The 26,703-nt window shown below is 34.7% G+C and overlaps 1 protein-coding gene across 1 annotated transcript; it reads right to left on the reverse strand.

The window, feature by feature from the left end:
• Positions 1 to 4,391: 4,391 nt before the first annotated feature.
• On the reverse strand, positions 4,392 to 17,405 carry LOC104609413 (mitochondrial import inner membrane translocase subunit TIM50-like). The gene is made up of 10 exons (XM_010275717.3): positions 16,986 to 17,405; positions 16,296 to 16,384; positions 13,622 to 13,658; positions 12,855 to 12,916; positions 12,663 to 12,776; positions 7,488 to 7,592; positions 7,289 to 7,387; positions 6,630 to 6,786; positions 6,397 to 6,499; positions 4,392 to 4,758 (listed from the first exon to the last, which is right to left on the reverse strand). The coding sequence occupies exons 1-10, from the start codon at positions 17,233 to 17,235 to the stop codon at positions 4,713 to 4,715; spliced, it is 1,062 nt and encodes a 353-aa protein (XP_010274019.1). The 5' UTR covers positions 17,236 to 17,405; the 3' UTR covers positions 4,392 to 4,712.
• Positions 17,406 to 26,703: the final 9,298 nt, after the last annotated feature.

Genomic DNA, 26,703 nt, shown 5'->3' on the forward strand with positions numbered 1-26,703 from the left:
ATTTTGTTCCTCTTCTACATTCTTAACTCTCCTATAAAAACCAAACGGTTTTAGGTAAAATTTTCAATTCCTTCCTCTCAAAGAAACAATGGAAGTTTTGATCTTGAAAACCATTTTCTGAGTTGAAATGAAAAGATGACTCGTCACTTGTCGATTGTCTTCTTTAATTGGACATTGGTAAGCAAACACGGGAGTCAGATGGTCTGAGAAAGAACCATGATAGAATAGAACTACGTTTCTGTCCTTTGAAGCTTCTACAAACTTCATTGCCTTACCTATCTTGGATGCTTTGGAGATGTAATGAGAAGTGATGTCGAACCCGGTTGTGACTCCATAAGGGTCGATTCCTTTACAGGACTGAGCCGAGACCCAAGCAGTATTCTCCAACTTACAGAAGTTACCGCTTCTGGAATTACTACTCCCATCAGTCCCATGGGCTTTTTCTTCAGATAAGAAGGGAGAGAAGGGAGGTGAACGATCTGGTCTGGAGCTCCACTGGTTGCAGGCAATCACCGTAGTAGCATCTCCTTTAGTTGCCCTGACAGAAACAACCTGTTCACTACTGCAGCAATGGTGTCTAACTTCACCCTTCTCCTTTGAGTGCAAAGACTCCAACATGTGATCCATTTGCTCCATCATCCGTTTTTGATTGATGGCCAGCAATCAGAGACCTTTACTTGCAGTTGAGCGAGCTGGTGCTCAAAACCAGTAACAATAACTGGCTCTGATACCATTTTATACGTGTCTTGGGAAATTCAAGTGTTGACAACTTTCCCACATATGTAGTATGGGGTACGATATATATGTGCTTGGGTCCCATTCAAGTGTTAGCAACTTTACTCAGATAAATAACTTATGAGCGGGGCCTTAATGTCAGTAGGCTCTTTCAAGAATAACCTAAGGAGGGGTAGATTTGTTATTGAAACAGATACCATTTCCATTTTTCCAAATAAACCAAAGCAAAATTGCCAACTTTTCTTTATGCAATTGATCATAAATAGTAGGTTGGATCCTAGAGATTCGGGCCACCAATCTTTCACAATCAAACCCAAATCATTAGGTACTAGGAGGTGAACATTCACAGTCATCCAAAGTTTCTGGGAGAGAATACATCTAAGAAATAAATGGTCGATATTTTCTCTATATTATTTTTTGTGGGCAACTTGCCACTAATAACCAGGAACATAAAAACCTTAATCTTTGGGGGAACTACCATCTATATTACTTCAGCATTCCTCATTATATGTTGTTTTGACAGAGAAATTACCATTAGAGGTAAATTTCCAAACCAATGTATCAGAAGGGATTAAAATCGGTTTGATGTGCTACCAAACTGAATTAGGAACGGTTGTTCTAATGATATCTTCTTTCAATATGTTTCTGTCTTTCGTCAATAATCTCACTCTCCAACATCTCCAAATTTGAAATACCATGTGGGTTAACTTCATTAATAATCAGGGTATTACCAGCCCACGTATCCTCCCAGAATTTTATAAGATTCCTATTGCCTACCTTCCAACTTGTTTCCCTCATGAACAGATCTCTAAAAGTTAGAATTCCACTCCATACCCATGAAATATCTTTCTTTACATTAACTTCACAAAAATTATTATTTTTTAAATATTTACAACCGACCACTCCTACCCATAAATTCTCTTTATTTGTAATGATTTTCCATCTAAATTTGGCCAGTAAAGGCTTTGTTGATCCATTTTAGATTTTTGAGCATTTTTGAGCCTCATACCTCCCATAGATTTGGAGGTACGAACCCTCCAAACTCCAGTTGACTAGATGGAAAGGGTTGTTGCTACTTGATTTAGACCATAAAAAGTCTCTCTGCAATTTTTCTAGCTCATTTATAACAATATTGTTGGGAACCTTGAATGATTGCATAATAAACTAGGGACCAATACTAGCTGTTGTATTTATTAATATCAATTTGCCTTGTATAGAAAGGGTATTTCTCTTCCACCCAGCCAGCTTTTTCACCATTATTTCATTGAGAAGTTTAAACGAATCCTTTGAGACTCTACCATCAATAAATGGGGCACCCAAATATTTTTCTTTTTTTTTCTTCAAGGGAATTTTGAAGATTTTTATCATAATTTTTTGGAATTTTCCAGGAATGTTCTTTGAGAAGGATATAGTTGATTTTGCCAAGTTTGGCAATTGGCCCAAAGCGTGGGCAAAACACATCTAACCAAGAAAGAGGAAAAAAAAAAAAGTGTTTATGTATCTTCTCCTTTTTTCTTCAAATTTTAACATATACAATCGTTTTTTTTCATACATAATATTTCTTAAACCATTTCTCATTAATTGGGCATACAAGACTTCCCCACTACTAAGCCCTCAGCCCTCTAAACAGCCCCTCCCCATTAACTTCGGATCCCTACAGTGTGCAACCCACACGTGCCCCGTGGCACATCCCAACCATGCATTGGGAATATTTCTCATGAATCCTACTTTATTCACCCATTACAATTAACTTTCATTGGTATAATTGATTGATTAGACAACTTGCCACTTGTACTTTTGGTTTTGCAATAGTAATATTCTTGTCCCACATGGAAAAATATTGGGGATACAAATGGATTGGATCGGATCTGGAGATCATACTGGAATTGATTTGAATCCGAATCCATTAAGGATGTCGATATTCAAATCTGATCTAATTTAATTTTTAAAATATTTAATAAATTATTAAAAAGAAAAGAAAATATAAGTTTATATAAAGAAAAATAAAAAATATAAGTATTTTTCAACTATTTTCATCATATATATACATGATTTTTATAAAAATAAATAAATAATATAAAAAGTTACAAGAATGCAAATATAAACATATTTATAAATAATATAGGGGGTGATTTGAATTCAATCCGATTTTTTGATCGGATTCTATTATCCAATCCAATAATCCAAAAGGAGATATCAAATCTGCCAAAATAGAATTAGATTTTGGATCAGATCATGGTCCAATTCATTTGCATGCTTAGAAGAGAGAGAGGGGATTAAACTAGTTCCAATCTGATTCATGAATTGGGTGTTTTGTGGAGATTTTTCCTTTTGATAAATGGTACTTTGTTGAGATTTAGTCTCATTAGATATCAAATTTCATGGGTTTGATTGATTGCTTACATAGCTTTTTACTTGCACTTTTGGTTTTGCAAAAGTACTTTTCTAAATTTTTGGATTTTTCCACCAAAACTCCTATTTTCATTCATCTTTTATCTTGTTCCACATGAAAAAAGAATCAAAACCTTTGTTGGATTTATTAATAGGAGCTTTCTACACTAGAACTACAAAATAAAAAGAGATTATTTACACACTTTAGAAAGGCATACTTTGCTGGCACTCCACACTCATCACACGATAAGAAGGCTTAATCATGACCATTGATTTTTGTTTTCCACTTCCAAATGTTTACACACTAAGAAACCTTGTATCTGGGAATGAATTTGCATGTAATATAACAGCAAATCCCATTGAAGGCATTCAAATAATGTTCTGAAAGCTGCGTTTGGAAACAATGCAAATAGAGTATAAATCCCGATTCAGGATAAATTTGCACTCTGGTTCACTTTTATCTGTGTTCAACAACATTACATTTATGCATTAACAAATGACAGAAAGATGCATATTTACATTGATAATAAGATATAAAAGTACATCAATAAAAAAGAAGTACATTGGAATTCAAGTGGGCTTTTGATAAAAAAAAAAGCATATACTTATTAAAATTCATGTTTGCATCCATTACACCTAAAAGTCTTTGATAAAAAGGTAAATTTATCAATGCAAAACTAACCCAACTTTGCAATTTATATGAACCATTTTATACTCTACATATTTGCATTCACACTTATTTGCATTGTTTCCAAACGCAGCCAAAGGCATTAAGATTTGCTTGTAATATAACATCAACTTCTTTTGTTTTCTTACCCCTTTTTACAAAGTTTCCAACTCAATTAATTAATGGTAGCCTCATGGTTTCTACCCCTTATTATTGGTTTAGGAGCCAATAGGACAAGAAATTGAACGCACTTCATGCTCTGATTGATAATGCGTCCATCACCTATCAATAATCCGAAGCCATAACCAAAGTCGCAGCAGGCCAGCAGCCAGATCTTTGTGAGGGCGTATCTAAAACAAAACAATCCAGCACAACAAAGACTCTAACCCATTGGATCATAGATACTGATCAAAACAAGTTGAGGAGAGTATTCTAGTTTACAACTAGAGGCACATGCTCTCAAATTCATTTTGTACACTTTCCAAATTCCCAGGCAAATTTAGAGGGTTCATCTTCTAACTCTTTTGCAAAAAGGACTCATCAAGCTTCTCTCCTGCTAGGAATGAAGTTTGTAAAAAAAAAAAAAAAGAATAAATACTTTACAAGTAAACAAGTTGTTTTCATCTTCCTAGAATATCTAGGGAAGGTACCAAGCTAAAGATACACGAAATCATTTTGAAATTGTCAAAATTATGTTATTCAGAAGGAACAACAAAACCATCCCTGCTTTTTTCACCAAGGGGTGGGATGGGCACATAAATCATGATTTATATATGTCCTCGGTTCTCTCCGAATCCCTCTCTCTGGACCTGGAAAAGGCTTTGAAATACAATAAAATGGCTCCAAAATTCCAAATATTTGTCAAAAATACCTAATTATTTACCAATTTCATGTCAGATAAATTAATACTGTTTCAACCTCAACGTCGCCAGATACGTCCATGCTGCTTCTGTTCTTGCATCCGCCTGCACAGTTGACAAAGCAATATTGTTAGGTCTAACTTTGTATAGGTTTCATAATTAAACTAAAACTTATCTTGCGAAGTTAGTGCAGCATCAATACCCCATCTTCTAAATCGATAAAAGAGAGATTAAAGTTGGACTGAAGAAATGTATTTCCCTAAAAATGGCCTTCAAGGACATTCCTAGTAAAAGCTAATAATCATAAAAAGAAGCATCAGAGCATTAGGATCACATACAAACCCTAAGCACCAATCCACACAATTCCCTTCCCTTTTAAGCTTTTTTCTTTCTGGGTGGGGGTTTGGTATCAAGGGCTAATATAAAACTACCCTTAAGACCTAATTACGTTCCAACTGTATTTTGAAGCTATTTGAGGACAATACAAGTTACAAAGAACAAGACATTACTTGGTTAAGGGTAACATCTTGGGCTAGCAATGTGAACATGGTTTAGAGTCCGAGGGCGGCCACTTTGTGGGAAAAAATGCCAAAGATTAGGACCTCACCCAGTCTACCCCTCCCAAGACCCCAGATAGCCAGGACTAACATTTTTTTCTGATCAATAACAGTGAATTTTATTAAATATTGAGAAAGTACATAAATAAGGAGCTAAAAAAACTTAACTCCCTAATACATCAAAGTACACCCAACCATAACCAACTACAAAACAGCCCAAAAAATAGAGTTTCTGTTCACCCCTTGCCTAGTTAAGCCATCTGCCAATGAATTTGCACTTCTCTTTACCCATGTACAGCTAACTTCCATGTCCTTACTCAGCCACTTAAATTTCCTCTTTTCATTGTTGTAGTTCCAGAGCTTGGAGTTGTCCTCCTTTAACCAGTTCACTACAATTTCAGAATCACCTTCTATGGTCAATTTCTTAATATGCATATCTTTGACCCTTTGTACTCCTTCAAGAGCTAATATCTCAGCCCTCAAGGAATCTCCCACCCCAATTGGGCCAGAATACATAGCTAACAGATTCCCTTTTTCATCTCCTATCACTCCCCCTATTCCAGAGGGCCCTGGATTGCCCAAACTACTGCCATCAAAGTTAGCCAGGACTAACATTGGATATTTATAAGTTGCAAAGAACAAGGCCAGCACTAAAAAAAAAATCATAACATAGTGATTGTAGACATGGTGAATATCTGCATTATTCTAAATAGAAAAGGAAATTGTATTTAGGTAGTTCTGTTCCAAGTCAATCTTTAAATGCTATTATTGGACCAGAATCTGTTAAATAAGGTGATCGTATAGACTTGAGGTTACTTGTAGGCATGCATGAGCAGGGTGCTACTAGTGGTTAGAAATGATTTAATACATCTCAGATAGTAAGGGAGCTACATTTTAAACTTATCAAAAAAAAGGGAGCTACATTTTAAGCTACTTGCTTATATTTACAAGGAAATAAGTTCAGTAAAGCAAATTCAGGTCGATCCACAGATGGAAGCCATGATAAACTTCACCATTAATTGCTCTACAGGGAAGGTGAGAGTTCACTAGCTGTGCAGGCAAACATAATTCTATTTACTGAAAATGGTCTACAGCTGCAGGTGACAATACTATGTCTTCTCTTACAGAGTAATGTATCTTCTAAAATAGAATTGGTGGCATCTATTCTCCTCCAAAGTTAATTTACCTTTGGTGCTCTTTAGAGCGCTCAATGAACTCAGTAGCAATATCATGACCCTGATAAGAAGCTAGTACCGGTCTTATATCGGCAGGTCTATGGCGTGCTACATCTGTAGAAAAACCAGTAAATTTCAGTAAACCCCACATAGAGCAAATACCATTTCAACCTGAAAGAATCACAAAATAAGCAAAGTGGGCATCTAAATCTAAGCATTTTGAAGAGATAAGCAGAGAGCATACATTCAAGAAAAGGAATAAGATCCAGAAGTGCTGTATCATCTGCTTCAAGCTTCCAAGGCTTAATTGGAACACCATTCTCTGGCTGAAGGCTTGATTCTAGTGCATGCCCACTCACATAGAGGATCCTAGAAGGATCTCTATTCAGCTTTGAGAAATCCTGTAAGCAAGAATTAACCATTTCGAAACTACATTTCTCCAATTTCACAAGTCTCCATGCAAGATAAAGATCAAGCCTTCACACACTTCTACATTACCACATGAAGTAGTTAAAATAGATAGCAAGAATACACTCATGATTTCTATTGTTAATTTGCTATAGCAAGCTGTAAATTTGTTGAAAGACAACTAGGATTTCTTCCTTATAGTAATTCATCCCTAGATTTGAACTATCAATGGTTAGAACATGGGAAAAAAAATTGGGCCTAGAACAGTATCTAGATTTAAATTTATATCCAAATAACTTTGGAGTTCAGGATTAGACATTAATGATTTCTGAAAAAATGTGCCCACAGTACTAGAAAGTGTATAAACAGCATTTAGCAAAACAAACTAGAAAGTTCTCTAAACTTGCCAAGGGAAGAGATGACACCTGAAAATGAATCAACATAATGGTGCATGACAGAAATTGAAGGAAACAAAATTTACCAGGTACTACTTACCCTGTAATGTTTTCCATCCTGATATCTGGTTGCAGATCTTGATAGTCTATAGCGTATGCATCCCTTCTTATCCAGCCTTTCAATAATAGGATCAACATACTACAAACATGCCAAGAAAATAAATGTCAACTTCAATGGACTTAACCAAGAAAAAATAAAAGATACTGGTTTAATTCTAAAAGAAAAAAAACATGATTACCATACTCAGCTGGTCCGAATAAACAACAATTTCATAAAACTGGGCTAGGTGCTCCAAGAAGGCATCCACCCCAGGTCTTTTAAATGTTCTCCACCCCCGCTCACGCTTTACATAACAAGAGAAATATGGTTAAAATGCAATTTTGAAGAAATAAGGTTCATTAAAAGAAAACAAAAAGAAATTACAAGATATGCCAGTTGAATTACCAATCAAAAAAAGAGAAAGATATGCCAGTTAAATCTCCTTAAATTTTTCAAAACAATTCCAACTAATATCATCACTCATACAATCTTTCCACATGCAGATCTCTTTTATTTGCCTAACCTCTCAAAGAGTTTCTCAAAATATCTCTCCCCAACCAAGTGCAGTGCTACATATTTTGTACATGGCACAGGTACAAAGTATTCACAGGTCTGCAGGTTTCATGATACCAATATCCAAAAATCATGGCAAAATGACAAGGCAATAAATAATACTTAGGTGCATAAACAACTCTTACATACCAAGATACAACAAGGATAAAGTTGGATAGAGTGTTGGATGTGAATTTTGAACTAAAAATTGAAGTGTCCGGAAAATATCACACACTTGTATAGGTATCCAGGTATCATAGATGAAATATAGTAAAAAATAAGAAAATCAAAGTGCTGTCTTAATTGTTAGCCCCTTGTTGCATATGTTCTTTTCTGCAGAAACCTTGTTTACTAGTACTAAGTGCCTAAGTTTTATTCTTTTCCTTGAAATCGAAAATGTATATGTTGTATTTATATATAGAAAAACTTTACAAAAAGTGTCTAAGTACCCAAGTTTTTTACTCACTTCGGGTTGGAGCATCATTGAGATTAAAAGAAGTGTCACGCCAAGTGCTTCCGGCACAGCTAGACCTTTAGTTTTTGAAATATAAAGTATTCTATTCATTTATAAGTTGAAGCCATGTACTACTATAACATGTAGAGTGGGACACCATACAAAAACACACAAGCTCCTCTGACTGTCTGACAAAAGGCCTGAACAATTTCAGGATAACAAAATATCAAAATCAAAAAATAAAAATGATGAGAGATAATGTTGAACAGGTCCAGAATTGCCAGACAAGAGAGAACAGTCCTCGAAATTCTTGTAGTGACTTCCTCAACCGAGCAGCTCTTGCCCTCAAATACCCTCTGATTTCTTTAATTCCAAATGCACCATGATGCTGGAATGGGAATGGAGCTCCACAACTTTCTGCATCTTCTGTTAAGACCCCCACCCTCCAAGCCTTCAGGTGTTCTGTTGAAGATCTTGGCTGACACCAATTGAATTTTAGAATTTTACAGAAATAATTACAGACCCCCTCACCAGAATACAATGAAGAAACAGATGATCTGCAGTCTCAATATCCTCTACACAAAGCATAGTTATAGAATACAAATTTACACCTCTTCTTTGCATGCTGTCTCTGGTTAGACATTTTTCCAAAACAGCAGTCATAAAGCAGAAAGGCTGTCTTTGTAGAAATGTTTTCGAACTGCCATTGACCTGGACGGTCGGACTGTTCAGCCCGGTAATCATCCAGGCAACCGGTTCCGTTTTACCCCAAACCCGGTCCCTGGCCAAAAACCGTTGAATTGGTCAGTTACCTGCTGATCCGGGCGGTCGAACTGTCAACCCATTCGACCTGTTCAATGGTTTTGGCCTTTTTTATTTATTTTTTTTTTCATTGGAACAGGCCGTCTGTTCAAACCAGACAGTCAAACCGTCAACCCAGAAACCAGTGGCCAGAACGGTTCCGGTTCCAGGTCAGTTTTTAAAACCTTGCTTTGTAGAGACATGAGGAAGCAATATTTCTCTGTGGAGGAAGTCTAAGGCCTGAAAATTGCTTGACTTTTATTATGCTGAGCAATAAAAGTTTACAACGAAGAAATAAGTTGTATTATGCTGAAACAAAAATGTACAACTTTATATACAAGATTAAGGACTTATACAAGCTACCCCCCCCCCCCAACAAGATTTACAACTTCGCCCAAAATAATTGATTTCTATCCACCCCTTGCTTAACAAAACATTCAACCTAGTTTTTAGCCGATCTTGGAACCCATTGAGCTTTCACCTGTAGATTCCTCGTTAACCACTTAAACTTCATCTCATTCAACCTTAGAATCTCCTTCTATGACCTGTTTCTGGATGTTCATCTCACTTGCTAGTTGTACCCCTTAGGTCCTTTTTTTTTTGATCGATAACAGAAATCTTTATTAATGAATAATACTTGTGAAAATTAATTACAGAAAATGGGGGAGGTAAACTATCTTAACTCCCCAACATCAAAATGGCAACAAAATACTAAAAATGTGCCCAAAACAAAGAATCCTTAGCCACCCCTTGCTTAGCTAACCCATCAGCCATTGAGTTAGCACTTCTCTTCACCCAGCTGTATTGCACCTCTAAGTCCTTACACAGCCAATTAAATTTTTTCTTCTCATTGCTGTAGCTCCACAAGCCACTGATATCTCCTTTCAGCCACCTAATCACCACCTTCGAGTCCCCCTCAATCACTAAGCATCTAATGCTTAATTCTCTTGCTCAGCTTCTTGAAGCTGTACCCCTTAGGTCCTTACGAAGCAACCAACAGTTCATCCCTTATAGGATAAAAGATGCTCAGCTTCTTGAAGAAAGATTTGACAGAAAATGTTCCCGAATGGTCCCACCTCCATACTCTCAAATCATCTTGATCTGGACTTGAAATACTGCTGTTGAGCAGCTAGGGAAGGGTAGAAAGGTCTTCAATCTCCCAACCATTTAAGGATCTCCTGAAGGATGGACATAAACCACTTCAACACCCTGAAACTCTTTCACGTCCATAACCCAAGCATTCCCTGTTGTCAGCTAGAACGAAAAGGGAAGGAAAACCAATCCATTAAGGTTATCATCACACGGTTCACACCAATCACCTCTAAAAAATCTTATCCTACCACCAAGGCTCACTTTCATCTGTAATAGAATTGCAAACTTTGCCATGAAATTTTCCAATACCCCTCCACATTGAGCATTCATACAGCCCCTCAGATTCTTGGGCTCCAACTGAAGTTTCCAGGCCTATATTTCTTCAAGATTATCTGCCTCAAGAGATTTTCGGTTGAGATCTCGAAAACCACTTATTAATGCAATGTTCACTTCTCTTAACCTTTTGATTCCTAGAGCACCAGCTGCTACAGATTTACATAAAGGGTCTTGCCACCTTCTGGTCTTTCAAGCAGAAAAAAGGGTCTTCCCCAAGTATTACGATCCTAAGATTGTAAACATCATCAAGGTAAAACAGATCTAGGGCAGTTGGAATCAAGATCGTGTTCTAAATCTCAATTAATATTCTTGCAAACCGAATGTTCTCCCATCTTCAAACCTTCTAAAGCTCCCAACAGCATCTCCTATTGTCCTGATGACTTCTGTACTCCAAGCATGTAATGGTATTCCATAGACATTGAGCCATATAAATCTTATCTTCTCTAAATCCTTTCCAAGACAGTGACCATCGACTGAAGAAAATTTCTGGATTCCTTTTCATTCCTACCTTTCCCTCACTAGGGGTTTTTCCATGTCTTGTTTCCGCCTAAAGCTGAATAGGAAAAGCAATACTCCCAATCTTCTGACACAGGTAAAGCTCAAGCTGTGCCACTCAGCAATCACCCATTTCTCCAAATCTCTGATATCAGGTTCCAAGTGCACAAATCTACCCATCAAACAACAGTTCAAAAACTCCAAACTCAATTCTATCTTGCCCACTTCCCTAACAGACACGCCATTTGCCGCTGTGTTCATCTCATTCGCCATCTTCATCTCAAACTATACCCACATTGTTTTTCATGTGCATACCAACATCAGTCAATCAATATGCACCATTTCCTCTTGATTATCTTTCAATTCGTTCAGATTTTTACCTCTTTCATGCAATAGATCTTAAAACCATTTTGTCTCTCCCTCTCACTCTAAAATCACTTGTGTCTGGAGGCATGGTTACGTAGCTACTTTCTATAATGCTAGAACTGTAAGTCTGTGTGCCTGAATCAGTTTTGCTTTTCTAATTTGATTTAAGCTGTTCAAATGCCATTGGTGTTTGAAGAGGAAGAGACATTGCATTTTGCCCTAAATGATATTCTTGGCAACCCATCCAAAGTACCCAACCAATCCAACAGCTTGGGTAATTTCATTGATTGGCCAGAGGTGCTGAATGTGTTTTCTAGAAGTTATTTCCTGGCAATTTGGTAACATTATGAGTTTCAAAGATAATAATATCATAATTCTGGCATCTTTTCCCACATTTCATTTCACCCATTTCTCTGTTTGTGCACATAGTCTGTTATCCTAATGGAGTTTATGGTGGCTCAACATACAGTCATACACTAATGATAGTTGCCTGCAATGGAATGGTGGTGAATGAAACCTATTGATGCCAATAAAAGGTGCTGTATGATGTAAAGTATATTCAATTTAAATGAAGAAAAATACCAGTTTATGTGAGGGCTTCCTTGTTAAATCAAATCCTTCCAAATAACAAATGTTGAGATAACAACATTCCCAGCCTTCTTTCCTCCACAAAATTAAAAATAAAAAAATAAAGATATTTAAAATAGCTTGTCATGTATATGGAAATCTTTTAAAAGTACATTCCCTAAATTTTTTTGAGAGAAGATAAAGTACATGCCCTAAAATCTTTGACTATTAGTTCATCAGGCTAGGTGCTTCAGTAATGAACAACAAATTTCATTACTAACAAAAAAAAAATTCTCCTTAATAACATAGTCATTTTTACAGAAACCTAGGACATTAGTAAAAACGAATTCTAAATTAGATTAGAAATTAAATATTCAAAATAAGTTCAGATTAAAATATCTCTCCATTAAGTATTAAATAATCAAAACAAATTCAAGGCACATGCCCTTTACAAGTTCACGCGTGTATACATAACACATGCATGCATGCATGAATATATAGATTCATACATATGCATATGGAGAGAGAGAGAGAGAGTAGCAGAATTATGGGGTTTACACCTAAGGAGAAATAAGTAATAGATGAAAAAAAAATGGAAGATACAGACATGCAAGGTGAACAACATTAAGTTATCAGCTAATCTTACTGATAATGAATAGGGAAAAAATGAAAATACTTGCATGTAATAAAAGCCCAAGAATGAAAGTTTACCTTCCAATCAGAGTATATTAAAGTCTCATTTAGATCCAGAACAAGTGTAAATACATGCTGCTCCTGAGGATGCAAATCAGGAAGAAGCTTCTCAGATGATGGTTCAGTAAATCCCTGCATCAATACATGTAAAATACATAAGAACTGTATGATTAAAAAACCGCAAAAGGTAGTCAAAAAAGTAATACACACCCGAACATGTTCTTCAATTGACCTCCTGAGGTCCAGGTATAGCTCAATTGCTTTAGCAGGCACTGGGATATCAGACAATGTAATTAATAAAATGATATGCACCAAAAGAAGGAGAAGATAAATTTCAAAAAAAGAGATATCAATAGAACTTCTCTAATTAAATTTTTCCCCTTCAAAGGGGTGAAAAGAAACTGAAAACTCAACCATCACCAATAAAATGGAAAAAAGGAAAAAGAAAAGGTAACCTTATCCCAACCATATGGGTTTGGCTACATTAGTCCTGTTTCACCATTCTATTATGTTCAAAGCATATCCATTCTTAAACTATTGGTGCTTAAATCATTTCTTACTACTTCTAACCATGTCCTTTTTGGTCTACCCCTTCAACTTGCAACAGATCAGTTCTTACATGTGCTGTTGATGATCTTCTATGCATGTGAATGACCAAACCATCTGAGTCTACTTTCTCTAATTTTATCACCTATTGGAGTTACCCCCAAGTTCCTACTAATGACTTCATTTCTGATCCTATCCTTCCTAGTTTCTCCACTTCAATAAATAACCTATGGTTAAAAGCCCAACGAAATTTCCTTAAGGGGGGATAGCCTATGCTATAATAGTGAAGATGCTATAAGAGTAAGAAATGAACTGCAGAATGACAAGTCCATGATGTACACATGGACCCTAGAAGCAGAATTACAAGGGATGGGAGCAGAAAATAATGAATAATGAATTAAAAAGAATAGGAGCATAATTCATAGATTTACCTGTCATAGCAGCTGAATAAAGCAATGCCTGGAATTTCTGTTGAAGACAACAATAAGCAATAAGTCAATAACAGAACTTTACCATATTAATAACTCAAGTTTTGCATCACAATAATAACAATAATATTGTTATTATAGTAATAACAATATAGTAATCAGTGTTTAAAAAAAAAGTGCAAGACTCCCAAGGCGCAAGGCAAGGCATGCACCTTTTAGAAGCAAGATGCAAATTAAAAAATCAAAAAAAAAAACTAAAAGAGAACAGTAATACATAAAATGAAAACCTAAATTTCAAAAGAAATAAAAGTCTTAAAAAGGCCTATATATTCAAATTAAAATACATAAGCAAAACATATAAAACATTTTCAACATGAAAATGTGGAAATGGCACAACATGTGGATTATAGCACAGTGATTCAAGCACTCAACAATTCAAGCATGTGGAACTTTCAATGTGTTTATTTATTTCCTAATTGCATTTCTTTTACTTAGTGTCATGTGTAACTTCTTGCATTCCCAATCCTAGGAGATCACCCCTCCCCTTGAGGCAAACCCAAACAAGTCCATGTAAGACCTAAATGTTTTGGCCTATATATAAAGGAGTATATTTTGTGACTTCAGTCACAGTTCATTTTATTTTAGGATTAGGGATCAGATATTAGGTGTATTGTTGTTGCTTCTTCAGTGAAAATCTTGCTATTGAGATCTTATTTTCAAGAACTAAGCCTTCAGGTATTTAAAAGGCCATTGTTTTTTTGTTAAACTTACAAGTTTTATAGGCCATTAATGGCATACAAAAAGTAATAGAAGGTAATTTAGAAGTTGATAAACCATTACTACAATGTAAAACACATAAGAATCTAAAAAAAAAAAAACTACCAAAATGTATATTTAAAAAATGGCGCACACCTTGGCTGCAAGGTGTGCACCCTTTAAAAGAAGGCATGCCTAGGTAAGGCACATGCCTTAAAATGTGCCTCACATGCGTGCCAAGGCATGCCTGAGGTATGCCTTTAAAAACACTGATAACAACAACAACAACATGATAGAAGAGAACATTTTGAGACAAGGACAATGGTGTCCGTGGCAAGATAGTAAGAGAATCTATCAGACCCTTGACAGAACTCAATGATGGGGCAAGATTCATGTAGCTAACCCCAAATAGTTGGGACTTGGGACTAAGGCTGAATTGAGTAGATAGTAAGTGAATCTGCAATGCTGCATGGTATCTTTCAGGTTGCAAATAGTAAATAAATCTCCAAGAGAAAATTAAAAAGTTAGATCATGAGCTCAAAGGTCAATATAGTCAAGGGCTAAATTTCATTTCATATAATAGGGGTATTATCCCATTTCTATTTATCAATTGGTAGGTAACCTTCCACAAAATATCATATATGTCCCTTGTAAAGACAATACCAATGCTTTAAAAGAAAGACACACAAGAAAAGTGAAAGGACCTTCTAGCACCCAAGGCGCAAAGCACAAGAGAAAGCATGGTCTTGAATGAGGCAAGATGCATATTTAAAATGGACAAACAAAAAAAAAAGTAAATGAGAAAATATAAATGCATAAAAACATTGAAACCTGAATTTTAAAAGAAATTAAATTTTTAAAAAGCTTATCATCTCAAATCAAAATAATAAGCATAGCATATAAAATAAATTCAAAATGAAAGTGAAACCAAACAAATGTGAATTTCAAGAACTCAACAATTCAAACATGTGAAACTCTCAATGTGTTGGTCTATCTTCCAGTTGCATTACTTCTAGTTAGTATAATGTTAGATGTATTGCATTCCTACAAGACAAGTCCAAGCAAGTAGGCATGGGGTATTCAGAGGCAATATCACCAACCAAAATTTTTGCCCGCTTATATAATAAAGGGGGTTGGATTTATGATTTTGGTTGCAGTTCATTCTATTTTAGGTTTAAGGATCAGATGTCAGCTGTATTGTTATTGCTTCTTTAGTGGAAATTTTGCTAGTTGAGATCCTATCTGAAAAAAAACTGGGTTAGAAGTATTCAAAAAGGTCTTTTCTATTGTTTCTTTGAAAAGTTAATAGACCACTAATAGTGCACAATCAACTATTAATTTAGAAGTTAATAGAGTATTACAAAAATGTAAAACACAGAGATGTATAAAATAGTAACAAAAAAAACAACTTATAAAAGCATATACACCTAGGCCAAGGTACAAAGTGACCCATGCATGCACTTAATTTTACCAAACGTGGGTGCAACTTTTGAAAGGTATTGTGGTTGGATTGAAGCAAGGTGGATGTCATAAAATGAACCTCACATGTGCGTCTAGGTGTGCCTTTTAAAACATTAGTTGGACAATACAAGAAGTATCTAGTAATATTTCTCTAACATTACACCCCAACCAGAGATACATTCTGTAAATATTCTAATCCATGGAAACTTATAACGGGATAAGTATGTTCCTAAATCAGTATATCCTCTCCTATCAGGCTTTAGTGGTGATGTCAGATTGTCAGGTACTAATGCACTGAATATAGAAGGAAAGGTTTGTATTCTATGTTTTTGTGTAATACAAGACAGTAAGGTGTTGATACAGATCCGAATATTTTGTTGATCCAAAGTCCAAACAATTATACCATTTTAACATTTCTATTAGCATGAATTCTAAGATTTTTTACAAATGTCATACTTACATCAATAGCAGATGTATCACCTCCCACGGTCTGATTTGCAGACTCCCGAAACACCTTTGTCTTCTCATCCACTTCTTCTAAGGTGTATGCTGCATAGACAAGTAAAAAAAAAATAGAATAAAAAAAAGCATCCCATTTTCCAATAAAGAATCAACATTCTCTTCTCTTCTCTTTTCTTCTCTTCACTAAGGATTTTCTTTCTTCTTCAGTGCCTTTTTGTTAGTTTTGGTTTACATTTCAGTTATCCTTCAGTACAGTTGAAGGAAATGGCAAGACATTTGTTAAGCTGATTCCAGAATCCAGCACTATCTAACTAAAACCCAGTACTCATTGAGACTAAAAACTTGCACAACCATTGCATTTCAACTAAAAGCAGGGAACATACCAATCAAATGAAGATCGGATAAATGGGTCTAAATGGATAAAAACATATATATTTCCTATAAATAAGAAGTTATTTCTTTTTCAGGATTTTAGTATCCAACTAAAGAAAACACAAATAGACATCATTTGGTTTCTGGAATAGTTCCAAAGAAATTCAACAAATAAATAGATGTTCTTTGATTCTGCGCACAAAATCAAGACAACCAACCAGAGATCGGGAAAAAAAGTACAAAGAAATAAAGAAGAAGAAAACTCATAACCTCTTCAGAATTAGTTAGAAATTTATGAATAAAAGAAGAAACGAACCATAAGTAGCGTAACTGGCGGTTGCAGCTGCTCCAATAAAAGCGCCGACTACCCCAAACTTGAGAAAACTCCATGATTTCTTCTCAGAGGTACTGGAAGGAGAAGAAGGGGTTGAAGGAGGTTGATCGTTGAGAATAGATGCGGAAGAGGCGATTGGCTCCTTGGGAGGATTTGCACTGACGCTTGAACAAAAGGGCCTGTTGTTCTTCGAGAGGTAGAGAAGAAGACGAGATCGAACGATTCGAGACATCTTTCAAAATCTCTCGAAGATGTAGGGTTTTACAGAGAGGTTTTAAAATGGGGAGCGACGCTGGAAGCTGCGAAGAAGCGCAAGGAACGTTGGAAAAAGCGCTAGAAGGGAAAACCAGGAATCCCACCCTAAAAGGCGTGACTCGGGCGAGTCCATCTCCGATTCGAGGCGAGTAAAATATATAAGGGTAAATTTTTTAAAGGTAAATTTCTTAAAACTATCCTTTATCTTATGACTAATACTGTTTGAAAATTGACTATACTACCCTATTATTTTTTATTTTGACAATAGAGATGAAAAAAGACTATTTTACCCTCCAGATCCTCATTTATTACCAGAACTGCTGAATCCGTTGGAACGGCAGATGATATCCGAATCTTAGACCTGAGGATCTGGGGCAACCGGCACCTGGGTCTCCATTTCTTATGAATTCATGGTCATCAAAGTCGATGTCGTCTACACCAAGTCCTTTAAGACCGAAACTATACTCATCACCCTTGCCAGACCACAAACCAGAACCCGTTCTAGAAAATGTCAACAAGTGCCTCGACAATTCTTTGATTAATTATGAATTCTTCTTCCTCATTGTTGCAATTTCTACAAATGACCATCGTTGAAAAACCCAGAAATCGAATTAGCTGAAAGCCTTGTAGCTCTATGAACTAGGAATACAGAGGTTGCCGGTGAAAGAACTTCCGACATCTAGCATAAATTAGAGGAAGTGGATGAACCCCCTTCCCTTCGTCCTCTTCCCTCCGCTTGAATCAGATCTGGGAGTTGTAGATGAATTCTTCTCAAACAATGGTTACGCTGTCTATGGCCTGAGGGAGAATCAATATTTTATGGGTAAGAGAAACCGGATGTAGAGGGGGTTAATGCATCAACAGGTTCAAGACCGAATCACTTCAGTTTCCTAAAAGGAAGAAGATGATAAGGGTAAAATTGGATTTTAAAAAAAATTATATGTCACCTATATACGAAATTAATAGAATATTAAGGGATGCAAACAGTAAGGATAGAACTAGTCAATTGTCAGAAACAATAAGGATAGCGTCAGTCAATTTTCAAACAGTAGGGGCACATTTGGTCAATTAGCTAAACTATAAGGGTAATTTAAGAAATTTACCCATTTTTTAAACTATCCTTATTGTTTAGCTAATTGACTAAGTGCATACGCTACCCTTACAATTGACTAATACTTCCCTTACTGTTATCATTCAAATGTGTATCACATGATTGTTATAACTTCCAAAAATACCTAATTTACCCTTATTATAACTTCCAACATCGGCACCAGCACCAACACCAACACCGGTTCGGACGGAATATCTCATTATCCCCTTTGACTGTCAATCTATGAGCGTAATTTCTCTACTCTCAACTCTGGTTTTCTCTCAAAAATCATCATTCACCAAAACCAATCATTGTCGATCCAGATTGTTCCTATGCATGGAGGCGGTTGTGGTTAGCGAGCTTGGTGTGCCTAGTGAGGCATTTCAAAGGAAGAATAGTATGGAAGAACTTCTGGGCGGAAATAACATATGTCTCGATTTTTTCAGGGGTTTAAGAATTGGACGAGGTGAAGAAACAGTTGAAGGAGATGGAAGAAGAAGAAGCTACTCTTTGTGAGATGTAGGCTAAAGTCGAGAGAGGGGCCACCGGCAGAACCACCTATATTCTTATCCATCCTAGTTCAATCAGTCCTTCCAAGGCCAAACTCATCAGAGCCTTCCGAGACAAAGGAGCCATCATCCTACACGGTACCATGGATGATCGTGATTTAATGGAGAAGATATTAAAAGATCACAAAATTGATGTGGTGATATCAGTCGTAGGAGGGGAGAGCATCTTAGGCCAACTCACCCTCATCAACGCCATTAGCTCCGTCGGAACTGTTAAGAGATTTCTGCCATCCGAGTTCAGGCATGACATAGATAGAGCAGTTATTAACAGTGAATAAGTGGGACAAATCGGAGTTCCTTTAGTTTTCTTTTAATTTAAGGGCATGCCTTCCTCCTCTTTTCAAGTCCAGCCTCCAGGAAGAAGAGGCCCAAATTCTTCAAGAGCAGGCAAGCGTCTCTTATCGCGTCAACATCTCAATACCCACCAAGCACCTCGTCGTGCTCATCACCTTATGGATCTTCAGTTCATTTCCTTTCTCTTTGCTTTGTTCTAATTGGAAAAGGAGACACCATCATCGAGGCATCTGCTCCGCTTGGTCATGCCCGTCACTCACCTTGGAAGCATCTGGGTGCGCCTGGTGAGGCGTTTCGAAGGGGCAAATTTTTCTGCGAGAGGAAGAAGGGGAGTTCCTCCTATCGGAGGGGCAAAATTTCCCCTTCTCTCTGTTTTATTTTGAAAATTTGTAGAAGAATAAAGGGTAAAAATAGTCTTTTCATCTTTTTGTTAACGGATGCTAACGGTAAATGAAGTATTAGTCAATTGTCAAAAACAATAGGAGTAGCATAAGTCAATTTTCAAAAAGTAAGGGTACACTTAGTCAATTAGCTAAACCATAAGGATAGTTTAAGAAATTTACCCAATATATAAATATCGAAGAACTCCAACCCGATCCTACTAGGTTATTACTAGGGAAAATTCCCGATTAACACCTGTAATTTGGGCTTAGTGCCACATTGCTCCTCGAATTTTAAAATGCAACAATTTAATATTCAAACTTTCAAAACGTGTCAATCCAGTCAGTCAGTACCTATCGTTGATCAACCGTTAAATGATTTTGAAAATTACACAAATGTCCTTTGAATGCCATCTAATTTTCTTTATCAATCATCCAAACATTGACAAAAAAATTAACAGTCCTAAATCCTTGTCTCTTTTATTCAAGAAAGTTGGGGTCTAGAAATGCCCACTGAGACGTGACCCAACTTTCTTGAATAGAAGAAGCAAGGATTTGAGATTATTAATTTTTTGTCAACGTTTGGATGGTTAATAAAGAAAATTAGATGACACCCGAAGGGCATTTCTGTCTTCCTCAAATGCCACTTAACAGTTGGTTAACAGTAGGTATTGAATTGACACGTTTTGAAAGTTTGGGTATTGAATTGTCGTATTTTAAAGTTTGGGAATCAAAGTGGCACTAGGCCCAAAGTACAGGGTACTAATCGGGAATTTTCCCTTATTACTGAGTTTCTAACCCGATACCACTATTCGTCAAACCATCAAACAACTTGTTCCTGCCGCCAGTGGAGAAATGTCTCCCATCTCTCTTCGGCCCACTTGAATCATCTATCCGGGCGAAAATTTTGAAGGCCCAGAAATATTAAAAATGTAAGAAATAAGGGTGAATTACTTAGATATACACTTCCATAGTTTCGTTTTAGTTTTTTTTCACTACAATTGAACTTCTAATCAATTAAAAATTGGGAAATACATTGAGGGGGCTAGTTCGACTTTGGTCAGGGCAGTTTCCATACTTTCATTGTTCACGCAGATTGAGGACGTGCCACGCGTCTTTTGGTTCGTGCAGTGGCTTAATGCATGCGAAGCTCATTAAGGAAGTTTGTCCTTCCGCTGTTAGCTTTTCATTGGATCCATTCCACTTCCCACTCAAAACTCGCCAATCTCTGCCCTTGCTTGATAAACCAAACCCTATTCACTCTCTATCTCTCCCTCTCCAACTGGCGGCAACCAACATCCATCACCAATGACTGCTAACACCAATGACTGGAGAAAAACCTCAAGTATTTTGTTCATTTATTTTTTTCTTCCCCGAAAATTGCATCTTTGCCATGAAAGATGTTATACATAATTTGATTATGATAAGAAGCATGAACTCAATCCAATCTGATATATAGCCCTTGTAAAACAAATTTTTGGGGTCCATGGATGAAAACAAATGAATGAAAAGATGGATTGAGTTTATCTTTCATGGCAAAGATGAAATGTTTGAGGAAGAAAAAATGAATGAACAAAATACCTAAGGTTTTTCTTTGGTCGCCGGTGTTAATAGTCATCGGTGATGGCTATTGGTCACCGCCGATTGGAAAGAGAGAGAGAGAGAGAGAGAGAGAGAGAGAGAGAGAGAGAGAGAATGAGAGTGAACATGGTTTGGTTTATCAGAAGTCAAATGGATCCAATGAAAAGCTAAAGGTGGAAGGATAAACTCCGTTTAATTAGCTTCGCATGCATTAAGCCACCGCACAAACCAAAAGATGCATGGCGCATCCTTAATCTACACGAACAGTGTGAGGTTGGAAACTGCCCTGACCAAAGCCGAACTCTGGGGGGTGAGTCTAACCACTCATGAGATAAAGAAGATGAAAGTGCAAAAGCCACAAGAGTGTGGGCACAAATATTATTCCCACAATGTATAAATTGAAATTTAAGGGTGTGTTTGGTTTATGGACAGGACCGGAATCGAAATCAGATTCCCCATGAAATAGAACCGGAATCACCTATTCCTGGCACCTATTTGGTTCAGTTAGGAATCGGCATCAGATTCCAATTGTTGTGGCACAATTGGAATGATTAGAATGTCAAATTTAGTGAAATTCACTTCTTATTGGCTAGAAGTCAATTCGAACAAGTGCAATACATCCTTGATAGTTTGAGCTTGGCCAAAATATGAAAATGTCATTAAAAAAACAAATGTGAGCCTCGACCAATCTTAACACCTTTAGGCTTTGTTTGGGAAGAGTGCAAATAAAAATATGTTTGGTGTAAAACCTTGTATATGGTGGGTTAGGCTTGGAATTTTGTCAAAATTCTAATGGACCCAACCCAAAGCCCGAGCCCAAAACAGTCTAAACTGTTGACTTGGGCCAACTCGACTTGCACCCTTAGCCGAGATAGGTAATTGGAGAGGGAATTCATGTAAATCTATCTATACTATTGTAAAAAGTGGGAATAACTCCCTATGGCTTTTAGACTTTTTTCTTAACTAAAATACCCCTTTCTTGAAATTGATCCCTTTATATTATAAGGGCAAAAGTTGTAATTGGAATACTACTATTCAATTCATTCTATTCTCTCTCTCCCTCTCTCATTAAGTTCCATATTTAAGGTATAAAATCCCATTTTTCCTCATGAAATTCTATATTTAATGTATCTTTGTTTTTAAGTTCTACTAATTAAATCCATAAGCAATTCAACCTTTGGGGTCAAACAAGTCAACCCATGATGCCATAATTAAATATTATGACAAAAAAGATAAAAAAGACAAATACAATAAAGATAATTTATATAAAAATTTAGACATATCTCTAGTATTATATATTTGTCATACTAAAGAAAAATAAGAAGCTTTTTTACTAATGATGGAAATGAAATACAAAATTTAAAACTAACTCTTAAATGAAACCACTTTTCTATTTAAGTGGTGGGTCAATGGTCCAACGATTTGGGTAAAATGGGTCCACCCATGATAGATATTATGGCTAAATAATAAAATTTTTAAAAATATACAACATACAAAAAATTAAAAAAAAAACTTAAACATATATATCTCTAGCTAATATTATATAAGAAATTATGAATCATATTATTAAATAAAAACAAGTGTGAAGAAGATTTATTTTTGTTAATGACATAAGTGTAATATAAAATCTAAAACTGATCTAGAAATGAAACAATTTCCCTATCTAGGTGGTAGGGCAATCGTCAAACCTTCTCAATAAATTGGGTTAACTAGAGGTGTCATAATTAAATAATAAATATTTAAATAAAGATAGAAATACAAAATATGAAAACAGTACATAAATTTTGTAGAAAAGTAAAGCACATATATTATATTATATATTCATCATATTAAACAAAAATAAGTGTAAAAAATAAGATATGTTTTTAATAATGATGGAAATAGAATACAAAATGTAAAATCAAGCCAAAAGAAAAACTAATTTTCCATCCATGTTGTGGGTTAGTAGTTCAATCATCTAGGTCAAATAGGTTAGCGCATGATGCCATAATTAAATAATAAAAATTTAAAAATAGATAGAAATACAATAAATTGTAAAAAACATAGAAATTTTGTAGAGAACTAGGACCACATTTCTAATATTATATGTTCATTGTACTAAAAATGTGTAATAAATGAATATTTTTTATTATTGATGGAAGTGGAATACAAAACTAGTAAAAATAGAATTAATGTCTAACATGCGACTCCACTACTAGGTTAAGTGGTTCAATGGTTCAATTAGCTAGGTCACCATGTTGTTGATTAAATTGATGGCTTTTTACAAGCAAGGAACTTGTGCATAAATGAACCTAAAATCCTAGTCGGTGATACGTCAACCAATCAAACCAATTGATTTGATTATAGGATAAAAAAGCATTGATAAAAGACAAATGCTCTAGAAATCAATTGGAATGCAATTTCCCTTCAAGTTAGACAAGCCAACTTGTGCTGTCATACATTAAAAAAATAAAAATATAAATATAAATAGAAAATATTATAAAATTTATAAAAAATTTGAGCATATCTTTAATATTATATATTTATCATATTAAATAAAAATATGCATTAAAATGATAACTTTTGTTATTAATGAAGGAAACGACTAAAATGCAAAGAAAAAAAAGGAAAAATTAATGTTTTGTCCATAGCTCACATGACCCATTAACTTGGTCAAACAAGTTAGCGGTTTAACCAAGCCAATCTTTTCTTTTTCTTTTTTTTTTCTTTCTTTTTTATGTTTTTTTTTTCCAACAAGTGATTTGAGCAGAAACATAATTCTGATTTCTAAATATATTGGGTGACATGTCAATATCAATTTGACTATCCAATTCAACTGCAAGTTGAAAACATTGTATAAACTACAAGTCAAAAGATTTGATGCTCGGTTTGGAAATTGTCACCTACAATGTATACATTTACTAGTACTATTATAAAAAAGTATAAGTCCATAATGTGAAACTTTCAGTTGACCAAAATACCCCTATTTTGAATTTGGTCCCTCTTTAATTGTGAGAGCAAAAGATGTAATTTGAACTACTACTTTTCACCTTGTTCAATTTCCCTTCATTAAGTCTTTTATTTAAGATATTAACTCCTATTATCATTTATTGAATCCTATTCTTGATTACAATACCCTTGCTTTTGAATTATGTCCTCTTTGATCATGATGGCAAAAAATGTAATTTGAGGCCATGTTTGGTTCACTGCTTTGAGCCTCATTCTCTTATTTCTTCCTCATTTTAAGCAATGATGGGCAAGAATGAATAACATTAGTGTTTGGTTATAAAATTCTTGCAAAGGGCCACATTCTTTTTAGAATGAAAAATCAGCTTCATAGCACAAAAATTGAGTAGCTTGCAACATGAAAAATAATTATGCCCCATCTTGCTCATTTCATTCTTTAAGGAAACTCTGCCTACAACATAAATGTTTACTTTTGTGAAATCGCTTTTACAAAAACACTTTTATAAAAGTACTTTTACATGAAAGCACTTTTATGAATCTACTTTTACAAAAGCACTTTTATGAAAGTACTTTTATATGAAAGCACTTTTACGGAAATACTTTTATGAAAGCACTTTTTTGGAAGTACTTTTTACAAAAGTACTTATATAAAAGCACTTTTATGAAAGTACTTTTATAAAAACACTTTTACGAAAGCACTTTTATAAAATCATTTTTATGATAGAACTTCTATAAAAGCACTTTTACGAAAGCACTATTACAAAAGTACTTATACAAAAGCACTTTTATAAAATCACTTTTATAGAGTACTTTTATGAAAATACTTTTATAAAAGCACTTTTATGGAAGTACTTTTATGAAAGTACTTTTATAAAAGCACTTTTATGAAAGCACTTTTATAAAAGTACTTTTACGAAAGCACTTTTATAAAAATTTTATGAAAGCACTTTTATAAAAGGACTTGTGTGAAAGTACTTTTACAAAAGTACATTTATGGAAGTACTTTTACAAAAGCACTTTTATGGAAGTACTTTTACAAAAGCACTTTTATGGAAGTACTTTTACAAAAGCACTTTTAGGAAAGTTTTTATGAAAGCACTTTTACAAAAGGACTTACAAAAGTATTTTTACAAAAACACTTTTATGGAAGTATTTTTACAAAAGAACTTTTATGGAAGTACTTTTATGAAAGCACTTTTATGGAAGCACTTTTACAAAAGTACTTTTATGAAAGCTATTTTATGGAAGTATTTTTACAAAAACACTTTTGGGAAAGTACTTTTATTAAAGCACTTTAGTGAAAGTACTTTTACAAAACATCTATGCCAAATGGTAAAGATTGATTGTTGGAGACTTCGGCTGGTGGTTTGTGAATACTGACACGATTTTTTTTTTTTTGAAGAATGAAAATGAGCAACATAGGACATTTGTTAGTATGAAAAGAATTCATTTTTAGGAAAAAAGTGTTTGGTTTATAGCAATATTTTCTCATTCTGCCTATTTTTACCAATTCTTTTCCATTTTAGAATTTCATCTTGGGTAAGAATGAGAAAGAATGAGAATTGAACCAAACATGACCTGAACTAACACATTTTACCTTATTCAATTCCATCTCATTAAGTCTCATATTTAAGGTATTAAGCCCCATTCTCTCTCATTGAATCGTATAATTAAGCTATTTTTGTCTCACCAATAAATTCTATTAATATCTATATCCGATACTTTTAACAATATAAAACTCATGTTTTTAAAAACTAACCCAAAAATAAAATTATTCTTCCATCTTGGTGGTGGATTAGAAATTCAACCATTTGAGTCAAATGAGTCAACCCATGAAGTCATAGTTAAATTATAAATCTTTTAAAATATAAATGGTTATAAATTAAAATTACAAAAAAATGAAGAAATAATTGAGTATATCTTTAATATTTTATATTAAGCATATTAAATAAAAATAAGTGTGGTAAACAAAATTCAAAACCAAGCCAAAAAGGAAGTTGTTTTCGTATTTGGTGGAGGTCAACAGTTCAACCTTTTGGGTTAAATGTGTCAAACCTTTGTGCTTGAATTAAATATAAAAACATAAAAGATATGAAAAATGCAAATATTGAATAATATGTTATATATTAATCATATTTAAAAATAAATGTAAGACACAAGAATTGTTTTTAGTGATGATGAAAATGATATACAAAATTTATAATTGACCAAAAGATGAAGTTGTTTTCCTATTTGGTGGTGGATCAATAGTTTAACAAATAAAAACACAAAAAATTATAAAAAGATATTTTGCAGAATACATTTAGGCACATCTCTAATATTTTATATTAATCAAATTAAAGAAAAATAAGGATGACAAACAAAAATTATTTTATTGATGATAGAAATTAAATACAAAATTTAAAACCAACCTAAAAGTGAAATTGTTTTCCTATTTGGTGATAAGCTAATAGTTCAATCTTTTGGGTTAAATGCATAAACTCTTAATGTCATAATTAAATATAAAAGTTGAAGAAGATAAAAATATAAAATAAGTACAAAAAATACATATTTTTATCAATAAAAAATAAAAAAATACATAAACT

Source organism: Nelumbo nucifera, chromosome 3 (assembly GCF_055504915.1).
Source record: "Nelumbo nucifera cultivar China Antique chromosome 3, China Antique-T2T, whole genome shotgun sequence".
NCBI lineage: Eukaryota > Viridiplantae > Streptophyta > Magnoliopsida > Proteales > Nelumbonaceae > Nelumbo > Nelumbo nucifera.